The 20000-nt window shown below is 45.0% G+C and overlaps 1 protein-coding gene across 18 annotated transcripts in view; it reads right to left on the bottom strand.

Moving 5' to 3' along the window:
* Positions 1-20000, bottom strand: part of trol (terribly reduced optic lobes) — a 266084-nt gene that overhangs the window by 204092 nt on the left and 41992 nt on the right. For all 18 annotated transcript variants that reach the window (XM_070114424.1, XM_070114425.1, XM_070114431.1 and 15 more), the window contains exon 15: positions 1499-1609. In XM_070114424.1, the coding sequence (XP_069970525.1) occupies positions 1499-1609 (111 nt within the window). The remainder of the gene's footprint in view (positions 1-1498; positions 1610-20000) is intronic.

The following is a 20000-nucleotide window of genomic DNA, read 5'->3' as shown; positions in this document are numbered from 1 at the left end:
CTTTTGAAGAAAGGGTGAAACTTTACCTGCCACTGCATATTGCAACTGATTCGAAGGGACGCTTTGAGAACTTACAGAGAAATTTTATCTGTCTACCTCTACGTCTCGAGCGGGAAAACCATAATACCCGGTCCTCTCAAGGCCAAATATACAGTGGTACGCGGGCGGGTTAGCATCCATCGCCTAATTCATTCATTCATCTATATGGGCCAACCATCCTGTCTGCGCTTCTCTCACGCCCGAGATGAAAAATAACAATAATAATAAAACCTTAGAATTCCTCAAACTCTCAGAGAAAACGAGACACAATTCCTAGAATGTTATTTATCCATTCATAAGTAATTCCTTAAGTATCCGTTCATAAATAATTCCTTAAATATTATTTATCCACTCATAAGCCTAAAATCCTAAATCCCTTTTTATCTAGACGTCGTAGCACAGGCATCAAGATTCCTATATTAAAAGTGGCAGACAACCCCAGCCATGCCACAATTCTTCTCTATTCAATTTATTTTAAGAGAAGGAGCGACACCCCTTCCGCATTCTGCCAACAAACCCCAAAATAAACATCTGACATGACAAAAATTCTGAATCTGACAAATATTTACCCTAATGAATAAACTGGCAGCGCTCTCTCTTTGATATGACGAAAATCAATGTGAAATCTCAAGGAATTTCGTACAAGGAGGGATTGGTGTAATAATTCGTATATGATTCGGGTTTCTGCATCGAAGCTAATGAATCCCCAAATAATAAACAAGAAAACTTCTAGAACAATAAATATTCTCCATTTACACTTACAATGGATACCAGTGTCATTTTACCCTCTTTTCTAACCATTTTTTTTTCTTTTTCTTTTTTTTTTTTTAGGGGGATGGATTCAGCGGTTGACAGCAACGGGGTCAAAATACCTATTCTATCCCTAAAACCTAAACAACTCCAGCCATTATTTAGCTGCTGTTCGAGCCTACGCGCCGCTGAAACACACCCACATCTTCACTAAACCCCTACGTGACCTACACCCAACACAAGTTTATCTCCCCTTCCTAGAGGCTAAAATGGTGCCAAACAAGGTATGGCTAGATTAGCTTAGCTTATTTCTATTTATTTATTTATTTATTTTTCAACCGAACACCAAACCTCTTTACCAGTTCATCTGTCCTACGATAATATCCTTGACTTCCATTCTTTCCTCATCTTCAACTCTTGTCATTCATATTTCGACACAAACTTTTAGTAATCTACATTTCTATTTTTTTTTTTTTTTAGTAATCTACATTTTTTCTTCTTCTTTTTTTTTAATAATCTACATTTTTTCTTCTTCTTTTTTTAGTAATCTACATTTTTTTCTTTCTTCTTTTTTTAGTAATCTACATTTTTTTCTTTCTTTTTTTTTTAGTAATCTACATTTTTCTCACCGTTTCCCCCACTGCATATCGAAACCTTTGAGAGGAACACAGGAATGGCACAGGCTTCGGACTCGCGCGACAGTACTTACGGCAGAAGGATTCGTCCTCGCCGTCGGGACAGTCCTGAATGTAATCGCAACGGCGGAAGCTAGCGACGCAACTCCCGTCTTTGCACGTGAATTCGTCAGAACGGCAAGGTACTGTTGGGGGGAGAGGAGAGGGAAGGGTTAGTTTTCCTGCGGTGACAAGTTTATCATCATCATCTGTATCGTGGTTATTGTCATTATCATAATCATTATCATCATTAGTATCAAATATCAACATCATCATCATCACCATTATGATCCTCAAACTCCTTTTCATCATAATTATCATCATCATATCAACAACAACAACATCATCATCATCATCATCATCATCATCATCATCATCATCATCACCATCATCATCATCATCATCATCATCATCATCATCATCATCATCATCATCATCATCATCATCATCATCATCACTGTAATACCCAACTTTCATTTTTTCTTTTCTTTCGTGGCCTTTCGCTTATTCTCTGTCATGAGACAAAGAGGAAAAGGAGACAAAGAGAAAGATGGATAGAAATGTATATAGACAGACAGAAAGACTAATATAAAGAGACGGTGAGACAGAAACATAAACAAACATAAAGTGAAAGAAGGAAAGCATATGCTAGAAAAAGCTATGAAGAGATACTGAGAGAGAGAGAGAGAGAGAGAGAGAGAGAGAGAGAGAGAGAGAGAGAGAGAGAGAGAGAGAGAGAGAGAGAGAGAGAGAGAGAGAGAGAGAGAGAGAGAGAGAGAGAGAGAGAGAAAGGGAGGGAGGGAGGGAGGGGGGGAGCAAATGCAAGAAAATATATGTAGAAATACTGAGAAAGAGAGAGAGAGAGAGAGAGAGAGAGAGAGAGAGATAGAGAGAGATAGAGAGAGAAAGAGAGAAGGTTAGAGAGAGAGAGAGAGAGAGAGAGAGAGAGAGAGAGAGAGGGAGGAAATAACGAGACAAGAAAATGAATGCCCAACACAGTTTTCAAGTACGATAAACGTGTCATAGTTTTTAAAATACTAAAACAACAATTTCTTTGTACTTCAGTAAACAAAGACTTACTGACCAAAGTAATTAAAACTTAGGTTATAAACTGTACCCAACGCAAATAATAAATTGCACTTTAACCAGATATGTATATATGCATACACCCTCCCACACATAACTACATATGTACTGTGTGTGTGTGTGTGTGTGTGTGTGTGTGTGTGTGTGTGTGTGTGTGTGTGTGTGTGTGTGTGTGTGTGTGTGTGTGTGTGTGTGTGTGTGTGTGTGCATGTGCGTGTGCGTGTGCGTGTGCGTGTGCATGTGCATGTGCATGTGCGTGTGCATGTGCATGTGCATGTGCATGTGCATGTGCATGTGCATGTGCATGTGCATGTGTACGTGTATGTGTATATGTGTACTTGTATGTATACGTGTACGTGTATGTGTGTGTGCATGTGTATATACATATAATATACATCTAAATATACATCATAAACTACTTAACTACCACTGATATTTGTTTCATCATATCCACATCGTTAAGCAATTCAAAAAAAGAAAAAAAGAAAAAAGGTCCCACCCGACGCATCGAGAGGTTCCATGAATAACAATAATACCATTTGCATATCGCACAGAATATTCCTTGTTCAATCACTTGATTTGATATTCAGCACTGGGAGGGTCTGGCAAGCAGAAGGAGGAGAAAAAGAAGTGGAAGAGGAAGAGAAAGAAGGTGGTGATGCTGAAGAGGAAGAAGAAGAAGAGGAAGACGAAAAAAAGAAGAGAAATTGGAAGAGGAAGAAGAATAAGTGGGAAAGGAAGAGAAAGAAGAAGACACACATACATATGTATATGTATATATATATATATATATATATATATATATATATATATATATATATATATATATATATATATATATATGAGCAGGAGAGAAAACGAAATCCGACGTGTGGGGGGGGGGGGCGTTAATAAAGTTCTCAACCACTTTAACGGTGTTTTGTGTGAATATAGGAGTTGGCGGCTCATATATCATAGTCTAATCACAGTGTATCAACCGCGCCCCTATTTCCCTCCTCGCACCCTTTTCTCTAATTCGCTGAGCTTTTTTTATCGGCTTTTCTATCCTTCCCTTTCCTACCCCTTCCCTTCCATTTTCATTCCCGTCCTCTCCCTCCCGTTTCCATTCTCTCGCTTCTATCCCTCACTATCCTGTCTCTTTCTCCTCCCTTCCCTTTCCCGTTCTCTCCCTATTCCTCCCTTTCACCTCTCCTCGATATTCCTCTCCCTTTCCTGTTCTCTCCCTATCCCTCCCTTTCTCTTCTCCCCGATATTCCTCTCCCTATCCCTCCCTTTCTCTTCTCCTAGATATTCCTCTCCCTTTCTCTACTTTTCTTCTACCCTTCCTCTGCTTTTCTTTTCTCCATTCCCTTCCCTCCTTTCTCTCCTTCCCCACTTCATACTTTTCCTTTCCGCTTCCCTTTCTCTTCTCATCCTTTATTCTTTCCCTCTCCCCTTCCCCTCCTTTCCCTCTCTCTTTCCCCACTTTATCCTTTCCTTCTGCCCTTCCCCATCTTCTCCTCTTTGCTTCCTCCCTCCATCCTCTCCCTCTGCCCTTCCCCTTCTTTCCCTCTCTCCTTCCCCACTTCATACTTTTCCTCTGCTTTTCCCTTCTTTTCCTTTCTCTCCCGTTCCTTTCCTCTATCCTCCCCCCCCCCTTGTCAACCGACCTTATTTCGACCTTGAGTACATAATTCACAATCGCCCTCCACCCGTTTTCTCTATCTCCCTCTATGGCCTGTTCTTTCTTTTCGTTGTTGACAGGTTGTCTTTCTCAATGAGTGGATGCGGTTTCTGTCTTCTCTTCATTCTCTCTCTCTCTCTCTCTCTCTCTCTCTCTCTCTCTCTTCTAACCACTTTGAGTCTCTTCTTTCTATGTTGCTCCGCTGTTGTCTTCCCCTCCCCCCTCTTCCTTCCTTTCTTTCCTATCCATGAGATCTCGAGGTCTCCTTTCACAGTTCCTCGTCTATTATCCATTTTTCCCTCTCCCACATTCTCATCCATCCTTTTTTTTCATTGTTACTAGTTTCTTATCCACATTTCCTCCCTCTTAATCATTCTCATCTATTTCTTCCTCTTTGTTTGGCTTCTGCATTCAACGTTCACAGCTGTCTGACCTTCATAATGCGCTCATTTCGTTATCAAACCTACATTCAGTCTGGATCATCCCCAGATACCATCGCATCTTCTTTCCTTGTGTGTGTTTCTTCCTCTTCCTCCTCTTCTTCGACTTCTTCTTCTTCTTCCTTTTCTTCTTCTTCTACCTCTTCTTTGCGTCTATAATACATTCACTCTGGATTATCCCCAGATACCATCGCATCTTCTTTCTGTGTGTGTTTCTTCCTCTTCCTCCTCTTCTCCAATTTGTTGTTGTTCTTCTTCTACCTCTTCCTTGCGTCTGTAACAGCATCGAGCTCTCCGTCCGCGTCTTTATCCCGCGCTTCATTCGTCTCTCTTCCACTTACTTTGTTTTTTACCATTGCTCACCGGCTGGCCTTGAAGTGTGCCGACACTCTAACCACTGATTGTTGGCACTTTGTGAGCCTTCTCTCTTCTGTAGAGCCGACTCTATACAATCTGGACAATTGGCACTCTTCTCTTTCACTTTTTTTTCTTTATACATGCGCTCCCTAGTCTTGGATGATGGTTATGGGGCGGTTAGGAATTTTTATATGCGGGGTCCCTGTCATACATCTTTTCATAACAAGTTTTGTTTGTTTATTTTAGTTTCTTTTTTTATTATTATCCATGACACAGATATCGCTTTCTCCTTACAGGACATGGAGCCAGCCCAGTTAAGTTTTCTTTCTCGTTTATATCAATATATACCCACACCCACGGCCGCCACCAGTATCAAATATTTATTCATACAGAGTGCCTCTCTTTCCTAACCTTTAAGTTAGAGAGGTCGGGGAGAAGAGGAACTCCATTACTCAAAGATAAAGCTACGTGATAATTAAAAGTCAACTGTTAAATTACCCCTTTCGCCTTTCAAAGGGCAGGTTTTCTTTGGAACAAAAAATCGTCGAAGGTACACATCCTGTTCATTAATGTGGAAAAGTTCATGAATATCCAAGGGCCAAATTGTGGTATCAGGAGGCCGACAGATGAAGCGCACATATCGCGTGACACGGGATGACACACGAGCCAAAGGTCAGGGCTTGACACCACCCACGAAACATGCCTCCTTTTTTCCCCGCCCCCGCGCCGTCCTCTATAGAAATTCCCCGCTTGTCCCTGCCTGTGTCACGCCGCCCGTCACCCAACACGAGCGCCTTCCCATGCGGTGGGCGGGGCGCGGGGAGGCCGCGGATTACGGACTTCAAGCCAACGACCATAAATCCGTCTCTAACGCTCCCCCTCCTCCTCCTCCTTCTCTTCTTCTTCTCCTCCTCCTCCTTCTCATGCTCCTCCTCCTCTCCTCCCCCTCCTTCTCTCCTCCCCCTCCTTCTTTCTCTCCTCCCCCCTCCTTCTCTCCTCCTCCCCCTCCTTCTCTCCTCTTCCCCCTTCTCTCCTCCTCCTCCTTCTCTCCTCTCCCTCCTTCTCTCCTCCCCACCTTCTTCTCCCCTTCTGCTTCTCCTTTGGTCTTCAAGTACCGGCACTTCCCTCTTCTTTTCTTGAGTCTCCCTCTACATGAGCCACTTCCACGCCGCGACCTGCCAGCTCCGCCAAGGGTCTCCGCGCCTGCTTCTAATTTTCTTGCTAATCTAAAGGCGTTTTCTTTCTTTCTTGGGGACATGTGCGACGCGACGCCCCGTGGCTGGATCTTATTATTATGTCGTTCATTTCGTGCGTGCGAGACTTTTTATTTGCCTCTCTCTGATTCTGTTTATCCTTCCATTTTTCCTCTTTCGCCGCGATGCGTTATTCTCACAATCCAGTTCTTCCAGTATCTCCATCTCTGTCTTTGTCTGTTTATTTTTGTCTGTCTGTTTCTGTCTGTATTTCTTTCTGTCTGTCTGTCTGTCACTAAATTTCCATCGCTTTCTTATCTTTATCCTTGTCTTTATCATTCCCTCTCCCCTATATTTCTTACCCTCTTCTCTTTCCTTTTTCTCTTTTCTCCCCTACCCCTTTCTCCCTGTGCCCCATTTTTCTGCCCCATTCCTGTCCCTCTTTCCTTCTCCCCATCTCTCTTCTCCTCCCCGTTTCTTCCTCTCCCTTTCTTTCCTCTTTTCCTCCCCCCCCCTTTCCTCTCCCCCCGTTCTTTCCTCTTCTCTTCCCCTTTCATTCCTCCCTTTCCTCCCTCCTTTCCCCTCTTTCCCTTTCATTCCTCCCTTTCCTCCCTCCTTTCCCCTCTTCCCCCTCTCCCTCCCTTTCCTTTCCACCTCCCCCTCTTCCCCTCTCCCCCGGACATTCCCCTCGTCGTCTGCATTTCTCCCTCCCTATAAAACGCGCGTCGGCAGTGCGTTCCCGCAGTTGCCGCCAAGCCACCAAGGCCGTATCGCACGTCCCCCGAAAACCCTGGAACAGCTGCGTGGCACTGACGCGGCAGCTGGGAAGTGGTCGGGTTACCTGGAATGCGGCGCAGCGGAGCCTGAGACTCGGCCACGGGGTTCGTGTACACGCGCGCGCACACGGAGTTTACACAAAACGTGGATACACTTACACATGAGACATGAGCGTCAAACATGCACAGATATGCATGGTATACGGGAGAGGAAAGATGTCCTTTTTCGTGACTCTTTCTCTAACTCTGATACTCTGATACTCTGTGTCTGACTCACTCACTCACTCACTCACTCACTCACTCTCTCTCTCTCTCTCTCTCTCTCTCTCTCTCTCTCTCTCTCTCTCTCTCTCTCTCTCTCTCTCTCTCCTTCCTCCTTGTATCCCACTGCTCTCACTCTCTTTCTCATTATCTCCCACTTTTCCTTCCTTTTTCAATATCTCACACGCCTCTTCTTCCTTCTAATTATCTCCCACTCCTCTTCCTCCCTTTCTCATTATCTCCCACTCCTCTTCCTCTCTTTCTCATTATCCCCCACTCCTCTTCCTCCCTTCCTCCTTATATCCCACTCCTCTCCCTCTCTCATAATCTCCCACTCCTCTCCCTCCCTTTCTGACCATCTCCCACACCTCTTCTTCTCCTCCTCCCAGTCTCCGCCTTCACCCCTCCCCCCCCCTATCACCCCCCCCCCCCCACTCATCCGATCGTGCCCTGCCGTCCACCACACCTTATACTCGTCATGTACCTGTGATCTTGCATGACTCAACCCCATGACACAATACAGCCGTCTCCGTTTCCGTGCTATTGAGGGCTTTCGTTAATCTTCAAAAACAAATACGGTTTAGAAGCGGGAACGTTTTTTTTTCTTTCTTTCTCTAATCATTTATTCATTCGGTATCATTTATTTATTCATTTATTATTGTCATTATCGTTATATTATATTATATACTCTTTCTATCTGAAGCTTCTTTTCTCTCTCGTGTATGTAATTTTGTACAAAAATATCAACAAAATACAATACCCCAAAAAACACCATATCAGACGATATAAAAAAAACGATAATAATATGCAATAATAACGTTATAAAAAACAACATTAGTAACAGTAAGGACGATGATACGAACAACAATCACGATAAGGCACTGCACGCATACTCATTGCAACAACGGCCATAAACAACAAACATGTGTCAGCAAAAGAAAAAAGAAGAAGAAAAAAGTACGAAAACAAACCAAAAAACAAAACTGTACAGCTACGAAAACAAAAAACAAAAACAAGTTACTACTCTCAGATTCACATTCATAATGCATTGTTTAATAAGAGCTGTGCGAGTTACTGAACTCTGGAATGCTGGGGTGAAGTTGATGTTTGTTTGTGTGTGTGTGTGTGTGTGTGTGTGTGTGTGTGTGTGTGTGTGTGTGTGTGTGTGTGTGTGTGTGTGTGTGTGTGTGTGTGTGTGTGTGTGTGTGTGTGTGTGCGTGTATGTATGTATGTTTGTGTGTGTACGCATGTATGCATGTATGTATGTGTGTCTGTGTGTATGTATGTATGTATGTATGTATGTATGTATGTATGTACGCACGTATGTATGTATGTATGCGTGTTTGTATATACGTGTGTGTTGCACGTGTGTTTGAGTGCGTCTATATGCCGAATCACATATACCCGTCTGCATACATGCCCAGATATCTCCGTACATGGAAGCACAATCGCGTACACACACACACACATGCAAATGAGTCCACAGATGCGTCGCTGAGCCAGTGCGTGGGTGCCGCCGCGATCCCCGGATGCTGAGCCCGGGTTCCTTCGCGCCCAGATGCTGACTCAAGGCCGATTCCCGAACGCACTCGGACAAACAACCCGGCGAGAGGTGAAAGATCGATAACGGAACGAGCAGGAGAGAAACGTGATGCAAACGAGAAGGAGAGAGGGGAGGGAGGAGGAGGAGGAGAGCGGGAGAGGGGGAGAGGGTGGAGATGGAGGGGGGAGGGTGGAGGGGGAGGGGGAGGGTGGAGGTAGGGGAGGGAGGAGGTGGAGGTGGAGGGAGGAGGGAGGTGGAGGGGAAGGGAGGAGGGTAGAGGGGGAGGAGGAGGAGAGGGAGGGAGGTGGAGGGGAAGGGAGGAGGGTGGAGGTGGAGGAGGAGGAGAGGGAGGGAGGAGGGAGGAGGAGGAGAGGGAGGGAGGAGGGAGGAGGAGGAGGGTGGAGGTGGAGGAGGAAGAAGGAGGAGGGGCATGATGATGATGATGATGATGATGTGGATGATGATGATGATGATGATGATGATGATGTGATGATGATGATGATGATGATGATGTGATGATGATGATGAGGAGGAGGAGGAGGAGGAGGAGGGGGAGGAGGTGGAGGAGCAGGGGAGGAAGGAGGAGGAGGAGGAGGAGGGGAAGAGGAGGAGGAGGAGGGGAAGAGGAGGAGGAGGAGGGGAAGAGGAGGAGGAGGAGGGCGAAGGGAGGGAGAGGACAAGGACGAAGAGGAGGAGGTGGAGGAGAGTGAGGTGAAGAAAAGGAAAAGGAGAAGGAGAAGGAGTAGGACGAGGGAGGCGAGAAGGAGGAGGAGGAGGGGATCAAGTAAAGGATGACATACAAACCGTACATCCAAAATGTCCAACCCAGCCTTCAGTCGTAACAGAAGTTTCCACTTTAAATTAAGAAAAAGAAAAGAAAATAGACAAGAGAATACAAGAAAAAGCAATCAACTCTTGCACGCACCAGGACCGAAACTGGGATCGTCTATCGGTTCTTTGCCGTTGCTTCTCGGACTTTTTGTCGTCCTCCTTACGACATGCATAATATCTGTGTGTGCGTGCGAATCATGTATACACGACCGCGTGCTCGCAAACACACGCACACACACACATACTCATATGTTACAATATCCGAATCTGTCAACGGTAAACACAAGGGCTAACACACTCGCGCAGACTGTGTGTGTGTGTGTGTGTGTGTGTGTGTGTGTGTGTGTGTGTGTGTGTGTGTGTGTGTGTGTGTGTGTGTGTGTGTGTGTGTGTGCGTGTGCGTGTGCGTGTGCGTGTGCGTGTGCGTGTGCGTGTGCGCGTGTGCGTGTGTGTGCGTGTGCGTGTATGTGTGCGTGCGCGTGTGCGTGTGCGTGTGCGTGTGCGTGCGCGTGCGCATCCTTCCGTGCATCCGTGAGCGTGGGCGTCCAGAAGCATCCGCGTGCGTCTGGCGGCGTGCGAGAGCGGCGCTGAGCGTGTGCCCGGCGCGACCACTTCATCCCCCGAGGCAGACCTCTCGAGAAACCATAAACAGATCTCGCCGACGTCGGCCGCGCAGATGGCGTTCCGGCGGAGGTGTTGGGTTGCGCTGCGCCCTCCGTTTACTCCCCTTCCACTCCTGTCCTTCCTTCGCCTTCTCTTCCCTCTTCTCCTCTTCTGTTCCCTTCCTCCTATTCGTTCATTCATGTTGTTCCAAGATACTCTCTCCCCACTTCTCATTTTTTTTCTCGACTTCTCTTCGTGTTTTTCCTCCTTCTCCTCCTCCTCCAATCTTATCTTCACTTACCCCTTCTCTCCGAAATTTACCTCCACTTTCATTCCGCCTCCCCTTCTTCTTTCAGCTTCAGCCCTCCAAGCTCCTCCACCTCCACCCATTCTTCCACCTTCTTATCCTACACCCCTTTCCCCTTCGCCACACCCACCCCCCTTCGCCCTTCCACCTTCGCCACACCCCCTCCCCTTCACCCTTCGCCACACCCCCTCCCATTCCCCCTTCGCCACACCCCCTCCACTTCCCCCTTCGCCACACCCCCTCCCCTTCGCCCTTCCCCTTCCCCCTTCGCCACACCCCCTCCCCTTCGCCCTTCCCCTTTCGCCACACCCCCTCCCCTTCGCCCTTCGCCACATCCCCTCCCCTTCACCCTTCCCCCTCTTCTTCGCCCTTCCCCCTTCCCCCTTCGCCGCACCTCCTCCCCTTCCCCTTCCCCTTCGCCCTTCCCTGTCTCACTAACATGAAGGACGGCTGGAGTGTCCTGTCAGGGGACGAGACGAGAAGGAGACTGTCCCTCCAGATAATATACAATGTCCTTTTGCACTTCCCTTTCCACCCTCCTTCTACCCTACACCCTGACCCTCTTCTCCTTCACCTCCCCCCCCCCTGAGCCCCACCCCCTCCTCCTTGGTACCAAAGCCAGCCCTTCCTGAAACTTCGCTCTCAAAAACCTCAAGTTCTAATCTTCATCTTTCATCTCTCATCGCTTTATGTATCCGTTCTTTTCTGTCTCCGTTTTTTTTCTTCTTCTTCTCCCTTCCCTCTTTCGCCGTGGGAATTCATCTCTTCGTTCGTTTACTTCTTCTTTCTTATCCTCCCTCTTCAATCTCCCTCCTTTCAGAGGAAAAAGAAAAAAAAATCTCTTTTCCCTTTCTTTAGTCCTATAGACGAGGGTCACACCACTGAATGCGTCATCGTCGGTCGTTCCTGCGGTCAATAGAAAAGACATTCCCAAATATAAATAATAATAACGAGAAAAAAGAGCCAAAAAAAGGCCCCATGTTCAAAGAGATTTGGTCATGACAAAGATGGCGCCAAATGCAAGGCTCTCTGACCGCCACGCATTTCGTCCGTCTTTTATTTCGGACTTTGGCGTAGGCTAGTTATCCCTTCTCATTTTTTTTCATAACCTTTGATAAATATAATATGTAGTTATATCTGACTACAGTGGAAGCTTTGTATAGCTATCTGCAAGGATTATGGGAGAGAAAATAGATGAAAATGATAGTGAAAACATATATGGCGTCTATCGTAAGAACTACCGGTTTCTTTATCAATTTGCATTTGGTAAGTCCCTGCTGTCTGTCCATGTTTTCGCTATCTTTTAATTTTATATTTACAGAGATAACTGCGTAATCCGCCATGAAATCTAAAACCCTACGTGATGTTTTTTCTCAAACGGGATTATTATATTTTCTGAGTACTTAAACGGCAGGATATATGCATTACTTCCTCTCCAATGGGTCTCGGACAGTCACGTAGCTCTTCCGTTTTCTCTCTCTCTCTCCTCTCTCTTATCATTGCAAATTAAGAAGATCCATAAAATCTTCTTCACTTTAATAACCACTCGTCGTTTTTTTCCCTTCCATCTTCTTCATTAAAAGGCACAAGAACTTACTGTTTGCTTAAGTGGGTATAAGGAGTTTGATATTATATTCGACTAAGCATCGGGTATCCCGCATCGCCCCGGGCATGTGGGTAAGACGCTGTCACAGCTAATGCCCTTCGCGCGAAACAAAAACTCGAGGGTGCAGTCAGGGGTCTCTGGCAACACTACCATGAATAAGTACCCGCACCTGGCTGGCAACCCTGCCCATGACGTCACTCTTCTCTCTCACCTACATCACGTCACTCATTGTTCGCCCGCGCCCTCTCGCCACCTCAGGAATTTTTGTGACTCGGGAACTCAGATTATCCCTCGTCGAGTTACCGGGCGCTCCGAGTTACTCAGGCGGGGCGGACGTCGGATGCGTCTGCTCTTTCTTGTTTTTTAATTTGTATTTAAGTGTCTGTGTGTCTCTGTCTCTGTCTCTGTCTCTGTCTCTCTCATTCACTCTCACCCTCACTCCCTCTCACCCTAACTCTCACTCTCAGTTCCATCCTGTTTTCACCTTTTCACGTCTTCTCTATATATTTTTCTTCGCTATCTTGTCGCTTTTTCAGAATCTCTTATCTGTTTGTCTTTCTGTGTTATCTGTCATTCTCTCTCTCTCTCTCTCTCTCTCTCTCTCTCTCTCTCTCTCTCTCTCTCTCTCTCTCTCTCTCTCTCTCTCTCTCTCTCTCTCTCTCTCTCACTCACTCTTTGAAGTTGTTTTTACAATGTATTTGGCCCTTGGAACTCACTGTGACTCAGTCGAATGAACTTGTTTTTTTCTATCCCTCGTTGCTCTAATCCGCGAGTTGAAGAAAACTCTACACTCAACTGTTTTGTTATATCGAGGTTGAGAAATCGCCGATGATCGGTTAAACACCATCGTTTTAATCCACATCATTTTCATAACCACCATTATCAAAGATCATAATTACTCAGCTGTCAACTTGTCATTAGTCATCACCACCTGTCAAGTGTATCTCCACCTCGATAAAAAATAAGTATTGGCGATGTTTGATGACGTAACGTCCATAAATGACATCGTGCTTGGAATGACGTCTCTAAATGTTATGACATCACAGACACCGTGGGAAATTAAGGCACAGTCAATGACGTCACGCATAAATGTGACGTCATCTGCCTTAAATACGGGCGCGGGGCTTGAGTCATGGAAATTTGAGCGGAGGAGGATGTGGTGGAGAGAGGGAGAGGGAGAGGGAGGGAGGGAAGGAGAGGGAGGGAGGGAAGGAGAGGGAGGGAGGGAAGGAGGAAAGAGAGGGAGAAGGAAAAAGAGAGAGAGGGAGAGAAAAGGCACGAGAGAGAGAGAGAGAGAGAGAGAGAGAGAGAGAGAGAGAGAGAGAGAGAGAGAGAGAGAGAGAGAGAATGACAGATAACACAGATAGAGATTCTGAAAAAAGTGACAAGATAGCGAAGAAATATACATAGAGAAGCCGTGAAAAGGTGAAAACAGGATGAAACTGGAATGCAGAGAAGGAAATAAAAATAAGTAGTATGTGGAAAGAGATAAGAGCTTAAGAGGCTGAAAGTGCTCGGTGGGTGAGTAGAGGGAAGGGGAGATAAGGAGAATAAATGAGAGGAAGAGAGAGGAGGAAATGAAGGAGCGTAAGACGAAATTATGCAGCTGGGATATGAAAATTCGAGAAGAAAGGGAACAGCAATAACAAAGAAGGTGAGCGACCGAGCGAGAGAGCGAGAGAGAGAGAGAGAGAGAGAGAGAGAGAGAGAGAGAGAGAGAGAGAGAGAGAGAGAGAGACAGAGAGAGAGAGAGAGAGAAATAGAGAGAGAAGCAGACAGACATAAAGAAAAGCGATAAAATGCGTAAGAAACATAGAAAAAGTAACCCAGAAAACACACACACACAAACATCATCATCACCTTTTCCAAAACACACAAGTCTACCGCACTTTTAAAGGAAACGAAAATTCTCCGCATACCTATTTTCTATAAATTCTTCGCATACCCATTTTCTATGATGTATCGCACTTTTGCTAAATCGTTTATTTCCAACCCGTAAGAGAATCCAGTGACTAACCCATTCTCTCCAAGTGCTCCCTGGGCCACGGGCAACCCCCCACCATAAAATGCCTAAATATAAACACCACGGAAGAAGAAGAGAAGAAGTGGGAGAGGATGAGATTACGGCAAGGGGCGGGAGGAAGAAGGGAAGTGAGATAGTTGACAATAACTCAACAAGATCCTTTTATCCCCTTGTTCGCTGCAAACCGACTTGAGGAACTTGATCTTACGTTGCTGTGCCTTCAGGATGTCTCTTAAAAGGGGTGGGGATGGGAGGAGGGGAGGAGGGGAGGAGGGGAGAAGGGGAGGAGGGGAGGAGGGGAGGGGAGGGATAGGGGTGGGGTAGGGGGGGAGGAGTAGTGTGGGGTGTGATAAGGAGTAATGATGACTGTATAAACATAATAAACAAAAGGTGATAGCAATGATGATAACAGCATTAGCAGTAGTATCAACAACAGCAACGATAATAATAATAATGATAATAATAATGATGATAATAATAATAATAATAATAATAACGATAATTATAATGATAATAACAATAACAATGATAATAATGGTAATGTTAATGATAATAATAATAATAATAACAATAATATTATTAATAACAACTATAATAATGATAATAATAATTATAATAATAATAAAAATAATAATAATAGTGACAATAATAATGAGAATGATGACGATGACGATAATGATAATGATGACAGCGATACTAAAGATAAAAACAGATATAAAAATAACGCTAAAGATATTAATAATGATGTTAATGACACCTTTAACAACAACAACAAAATAAGCTTATCATAAAAGATGAACAAATAACCATAGAACAATGTTGAAACAAACTGTATGGCCTAATTAAGAGTTCGTTACCCCTAGACAAGAGGCGAGGGGCGGAGACAGCCACGCCCCTTCGTAATAGCCCGCCAAACCTTTCTTTAATCTATGGCTAACGCAACCTGTAGCTTCGTAACAATGTATGGGGCTTGTTGCGGCTGAGGTCATAGTTCGTGTAGGTGTTGTCACTATTGTGCGCAAGGGGGTGTTGTCAGTCTTGTGCGGTTGTTGGCAAAGGTGTTTTCTTTGGTTGTTGCCACGTTTTGTTGTCTCGCTGCGAGGGAGTGTCTCCGCGTGCGTGCGTGTGTCGTTGCATTCGAAATTCCCGCCATAAAACTCCTCAGTGTGTTCATAACCCCCTCCCTTTTTTTACCTATCATTTTTAACCTGTTTAATTGTCTTTTATTTCTATTTTAATTCTTATTTTATCTTTTGCATATTTATTTACAATTCATTTGTATTATTTCATCCACCTACTTAACCGTGTGAACTAAGCGATTACAAGGCGCGGGGTTACACGTAAAAGGCAGTCCGCGCCAAGCCACTCCTCCAACAAGACGTACCTTAGACCTGGTCGTACAAGGCGAGGGGATCTTTATTTATTACCTTCTTATATATACACATCGTTTTTTCTTCTTCTCTTTTTAGATTCTTTTTATATATAAGGAGGGGCGGCCTTGCGTTTCCGGGATAATGAATTGGCAACCCCCGCACTCGCTATTAGCATATGCATTATTTAAATAGAGAAGAGAGAGGAGGTTGAGAGGGAGAAGGAAGCGGGGAGGTAAAGAGGTACAGGATAAAGGGAAGGAGAACGCGAAGACGGAAAGGAGAGCGATGAGAATGAAGAATGTAAGTAGAAAAAGATGGATGAGTAAGAGGAAGAGGAGGAAGAGGCGGAGGAGGATGAGGAGGAGGAAGAGGAGGAGGAGGAGGAGGAGGAGGAGGAGGAGTAGGAGGCAGAGAAGGAGGAGGAGGAGGAGGAGGAGGAAGAGGAAGAAGAAGGATGAGTAAGAGGAGGAGGAGGAAAAGGAGGAGAAGGAGGAAGAAGAAGAAGGAGAAGAAGAAAAAGAAGAAGAAGAAGGAGGAGGAAGAGGAGAAGGAGGAGGAGGAAGAAGAAGAAGAAAATGAAAAAAAAGAAGAAATTACGCATACAACAAAACAATAGCAAAAAAGAGAGGAAAAATCGACGAAGGAAAAAAAAGACGAAAAAAAAAGATGAAAAACGAAAACGAAAAAGACGAAATCGAAAAGTGACGAAGACGGAAGATACGCACAAGAAGGAAGAAAACAAAGAAAAAGAAAACTTGAGAGCCAAAGAGAACTTAAGAATGACCCACGAAAAAGCTCATTCCGGCCGCACTCACACACGTTCATTAATATGACCAGCAGTATAACGTAGAACTCAAACTGAATACGAGACGCAAGTGCAAGGTCACCAATACATACATGCACGCACGTACATATACGTTCACGCACGCATGCACACACACACACACACACACACACACACACACACACACACACACACACACACACACACACACACACACACACACACACACACACACACACACACACACACACACTCTCCCCGCTCAACAAACGCATAAAAAAAAGAAAAAAAAAGTAAGACAATAATAATAATAATAATAATTTCCACAACGAAAAACAGTAAAAGCCAATATTAATAATAATAATAACAACTTCCACAGTGAACGCACGTGAAATTTCACACGTGCAGAAGAAACCACAACAAAATTAGCCTCTATCACAATTTCGAAGTCTAAAAAAAAAGAAAAAAGAAAAGAAAAAAAGACTTAGAAAAAAAGACCTCATGAATGTATAAATAATATCCAGACGCGATTGTCTAAAACACACATGCCTCGCAGATTCACCTCCGCCATTATACTTCTATGAACTGTTGCCTGTGAATTAATAGCCTGTATCACGAAACAAGTAACGCCTTGTGGTCTGCAACGGGTAGCGAGTAGTAACCTCTATAAGTAACCTGTAGCAATGAGTAACCTGTAGCAATGAGTAACCTGTAGCAATGAGTAACCTGTAGCAATGAGTAACCTGTAGCAATGAGTAACCTGTAGCAATGAGTAACCTGTAGCAATGAGTAACCTGTAGCAATGAGTAACCTGTAGCAATGAGTAACCTGTAGCAATGAGTAACCTGTAGCAATGAGTAACCTGTAGCAATGAGTAACCTGTAGCTATGAGTAACCTGTAGCAATAAGTAACATGTTGCAATGAGTAACCTGTAGCAATAAGTAACATGTTGCAATGAGTAACCTGTAGCAATAAGTAACATGTTGCAATGAGTAACCTGTAGCAATGAGTAACCTGTAGCTATGAGTAACCTGTAGCAATGAGTAACCTGTAGCAATAAGTAACCTGTAGCAATAAGTAACCTATGAGTAACCTGTAGCATTGAGTAACCTGTAGCAATAAGTAACATGTTGCAATGAGTAACCTGTAGCAATGAGTAACCTATGAGTAACCTGTAGCATTGAGTAACCTGTAGCAATAAGTAACCTATGAGTAACCTGTAGCATTGAGTAACCTGTAGCAATAAGTAACCTATGAGTAACCTGTAGCATTGAGTAACCTGTAGCAATAAGTAACATGTTGCAATGAGTAACCTGTAGCATTGAGTAACCTGTAGCAATGAGTAACCTATGAGTAACCTGTAGCATTGAGTAACCTGTAGCAATAAGTAACCTGTAGCAATGAGTAACATGTTGCAATGAGTACCTGTAGTAATACGTAGCAATATTTAACAGATTTGAAGTGGCAACATCCAGGACATCGCAGAGAGCAAGTAGCAAGTAATTCCGAATGCGTAAATGACAAAAATAAAGAATCGCTAACCAGCAACTCGCCAACTACAGACACCAGAAACTCGTCACCTGTAGCCCGGACTCGGCAGCTTGTTACCTGTTGACTCCGCACAAGACCTTGAACACAGTTTGCCAAAGTTTTGTCAGGTGAAAATATCGACTTATCTCAGCTTCCGTATTTCGCCACGCACCTCATAACTCACTCACGGCCCCTCGCAACAGGAGAAAAAATGACATTAGAACTCTTTTCCATCAGCACCCCCACCCCCCCTCTCTTAGACAGCTCCACCCCCTAACCCCCCCCCTCCCCCCTCGGTGACACACGGGTGCCACATATAACTTGGCACTCTTTCCTACAGCATAAATACTCTTTCAGGAACTGCGTGAGTCGACAGGTCCTGGCGTGCACATGTGTGAGTGTGGGGGTGTCTGTTTATGTGTGCAACGCTGTATTTGCTCTGTGGGAGAGGAAGGGGGAGGGGGGGGGTCAGTGTGTGTGTGTGTGTGTGTGTGTGTGTGTGTGTGTGTGTGTGTGTGTGTGTGTGTGTGTGTGTGTGTGTGTGTGTGTGTGTGTGTGTGTGTGTGTGTGTGTGTGAGCGAGAGTGAGAGTGAGAGAGAGAGTGAGAGTGAGAGTGAGAGTGAGAGTGAGAGTGAGAGTGAGTGATAGTGAGAGTGAGTCAGTGAAGAAGTGAGTGAGTGAGTAGGTGAGTGAGTGAGTGAGTGAGTAGGTGAGTAGGTGAGTAAGTGAGTGCGTGAGTGAATTCGTGAGTGAGTGCGTGCGTCTGTATATGTAAAGTTATGTACACGAACGCGCCTAACGATATGTCTCTGAACTAGGATGAGGATGTAGACGCAGATGTTGGACGAGGAATGCGTACGCACACGGACCCAGTTGCACAAGCCTGTCTGTAGACTTGATAAGAAGCACATTCCACGCAAATCAATCTATCAACAAAAGTAAGAAACCCTAAGCGGAGAGAGATAAAAAAAAAATCCAAATTCTTAGAAACAGTTCCAAAGAAAAGAAAAGCAACATACACATACACGCGTACAAACAGACAGACAGACAGACAGAGATAAAAAAAATCCAAATTCTTAGAAACAGTTCCAAAGAAAAGAAAAACAACATACACATACACGCGTACAAACAGACAGACAGACAGACAGACATTTAAAAAATCCAAATTCTTAGAAACAATTCCAAAGAAAAGAAAAGCAACATACACATACACGCCTACAGACAGACGGACAGACAGACAGACCGCTACAAGAGACAGACAGCCCAACATCTCGAGCTCAAACAGGCAGACAGACAGACCGCTACAAGAGACAGACAGCCCAACATCTCGAGCTCAAACAGACAGACGGCTACAAGAGACAGACAGACAGACGGCTACAAGAGACAGACAGCCCAACATCTCGAGCTCAAACAGACAGACAGACAGACGGCTACAAGAGACAGACAGCCCAACATCTCGAGCTCAAACAGACAGACAGACAGCCCAACATCTCGAGCTCAAACAGACAGACAGACAGACGGCTACAAAAGACAGACAGACAGACGGCTACAAGAGACAGACAGCCCAACATCTCGAGCTCAAACAGACAGACAGACAGACGGCTACAAGAGACAGACAGACAGACGGCTACAAGAGACAGACAGCCCAACATCTCGAGCTCAAACAGACAGACAGACAGACGGCTACGAGAGACAGACAGCCCAACATCTCGAGCTCAAACAGACAGACAGACAGACGGCTACGAGAGACAGACAGACAGACCGCTACAAGAGACAGACAGCCCAACATCTCGAGCTCAAACAGACAGACAGACAGCCCAACATCTCGAGCTCAAACAGACAGACAGACAGCCCAACATCTCGAGCTCAAACAGACAGACAGACAGACGGCTACAAAAGACAGACAGACAGACGGCTACAAGAGACAGACAGACAGACAGACAGACGGCTACAAGAGACAGACAGACAGACAGACGGCTACAAGAGACAGACAGACAGACAGACGGCTACGAGAGACAGACAGCCCAACCTCTCGAGCTCCAACATCTCGAAGGTGGCTCAAGGAATAAGCAAGACGGGCCGACCCACGCAGCGGCCACATGCGGGCGGGCGTGGGTGGAAGGGGCGACTGACCCAACATTAATTAGCCGGCACTTTTAC

This window comes from Penaeus vannamei, chromosome 36, assembly GCF_042767895.1.
Source record: "Penaeus vannamei isolate JL-2024 chromosome 36, ASM4276789v1, whole genome shotgun sequence".
In the NCBI taxonomy this organism is placed as follows: domain Eukaryota; kingdom Metazoa; phylum Arthropoda; class Malacostraca; order Decapoda; family Penaeidae; genus Penaeus; species Penaeus vannamei.
Note: the sequence above shows the minus strand (reverse complement) of the source record. Positions and strands in the feature narration are given on the sequence as shown.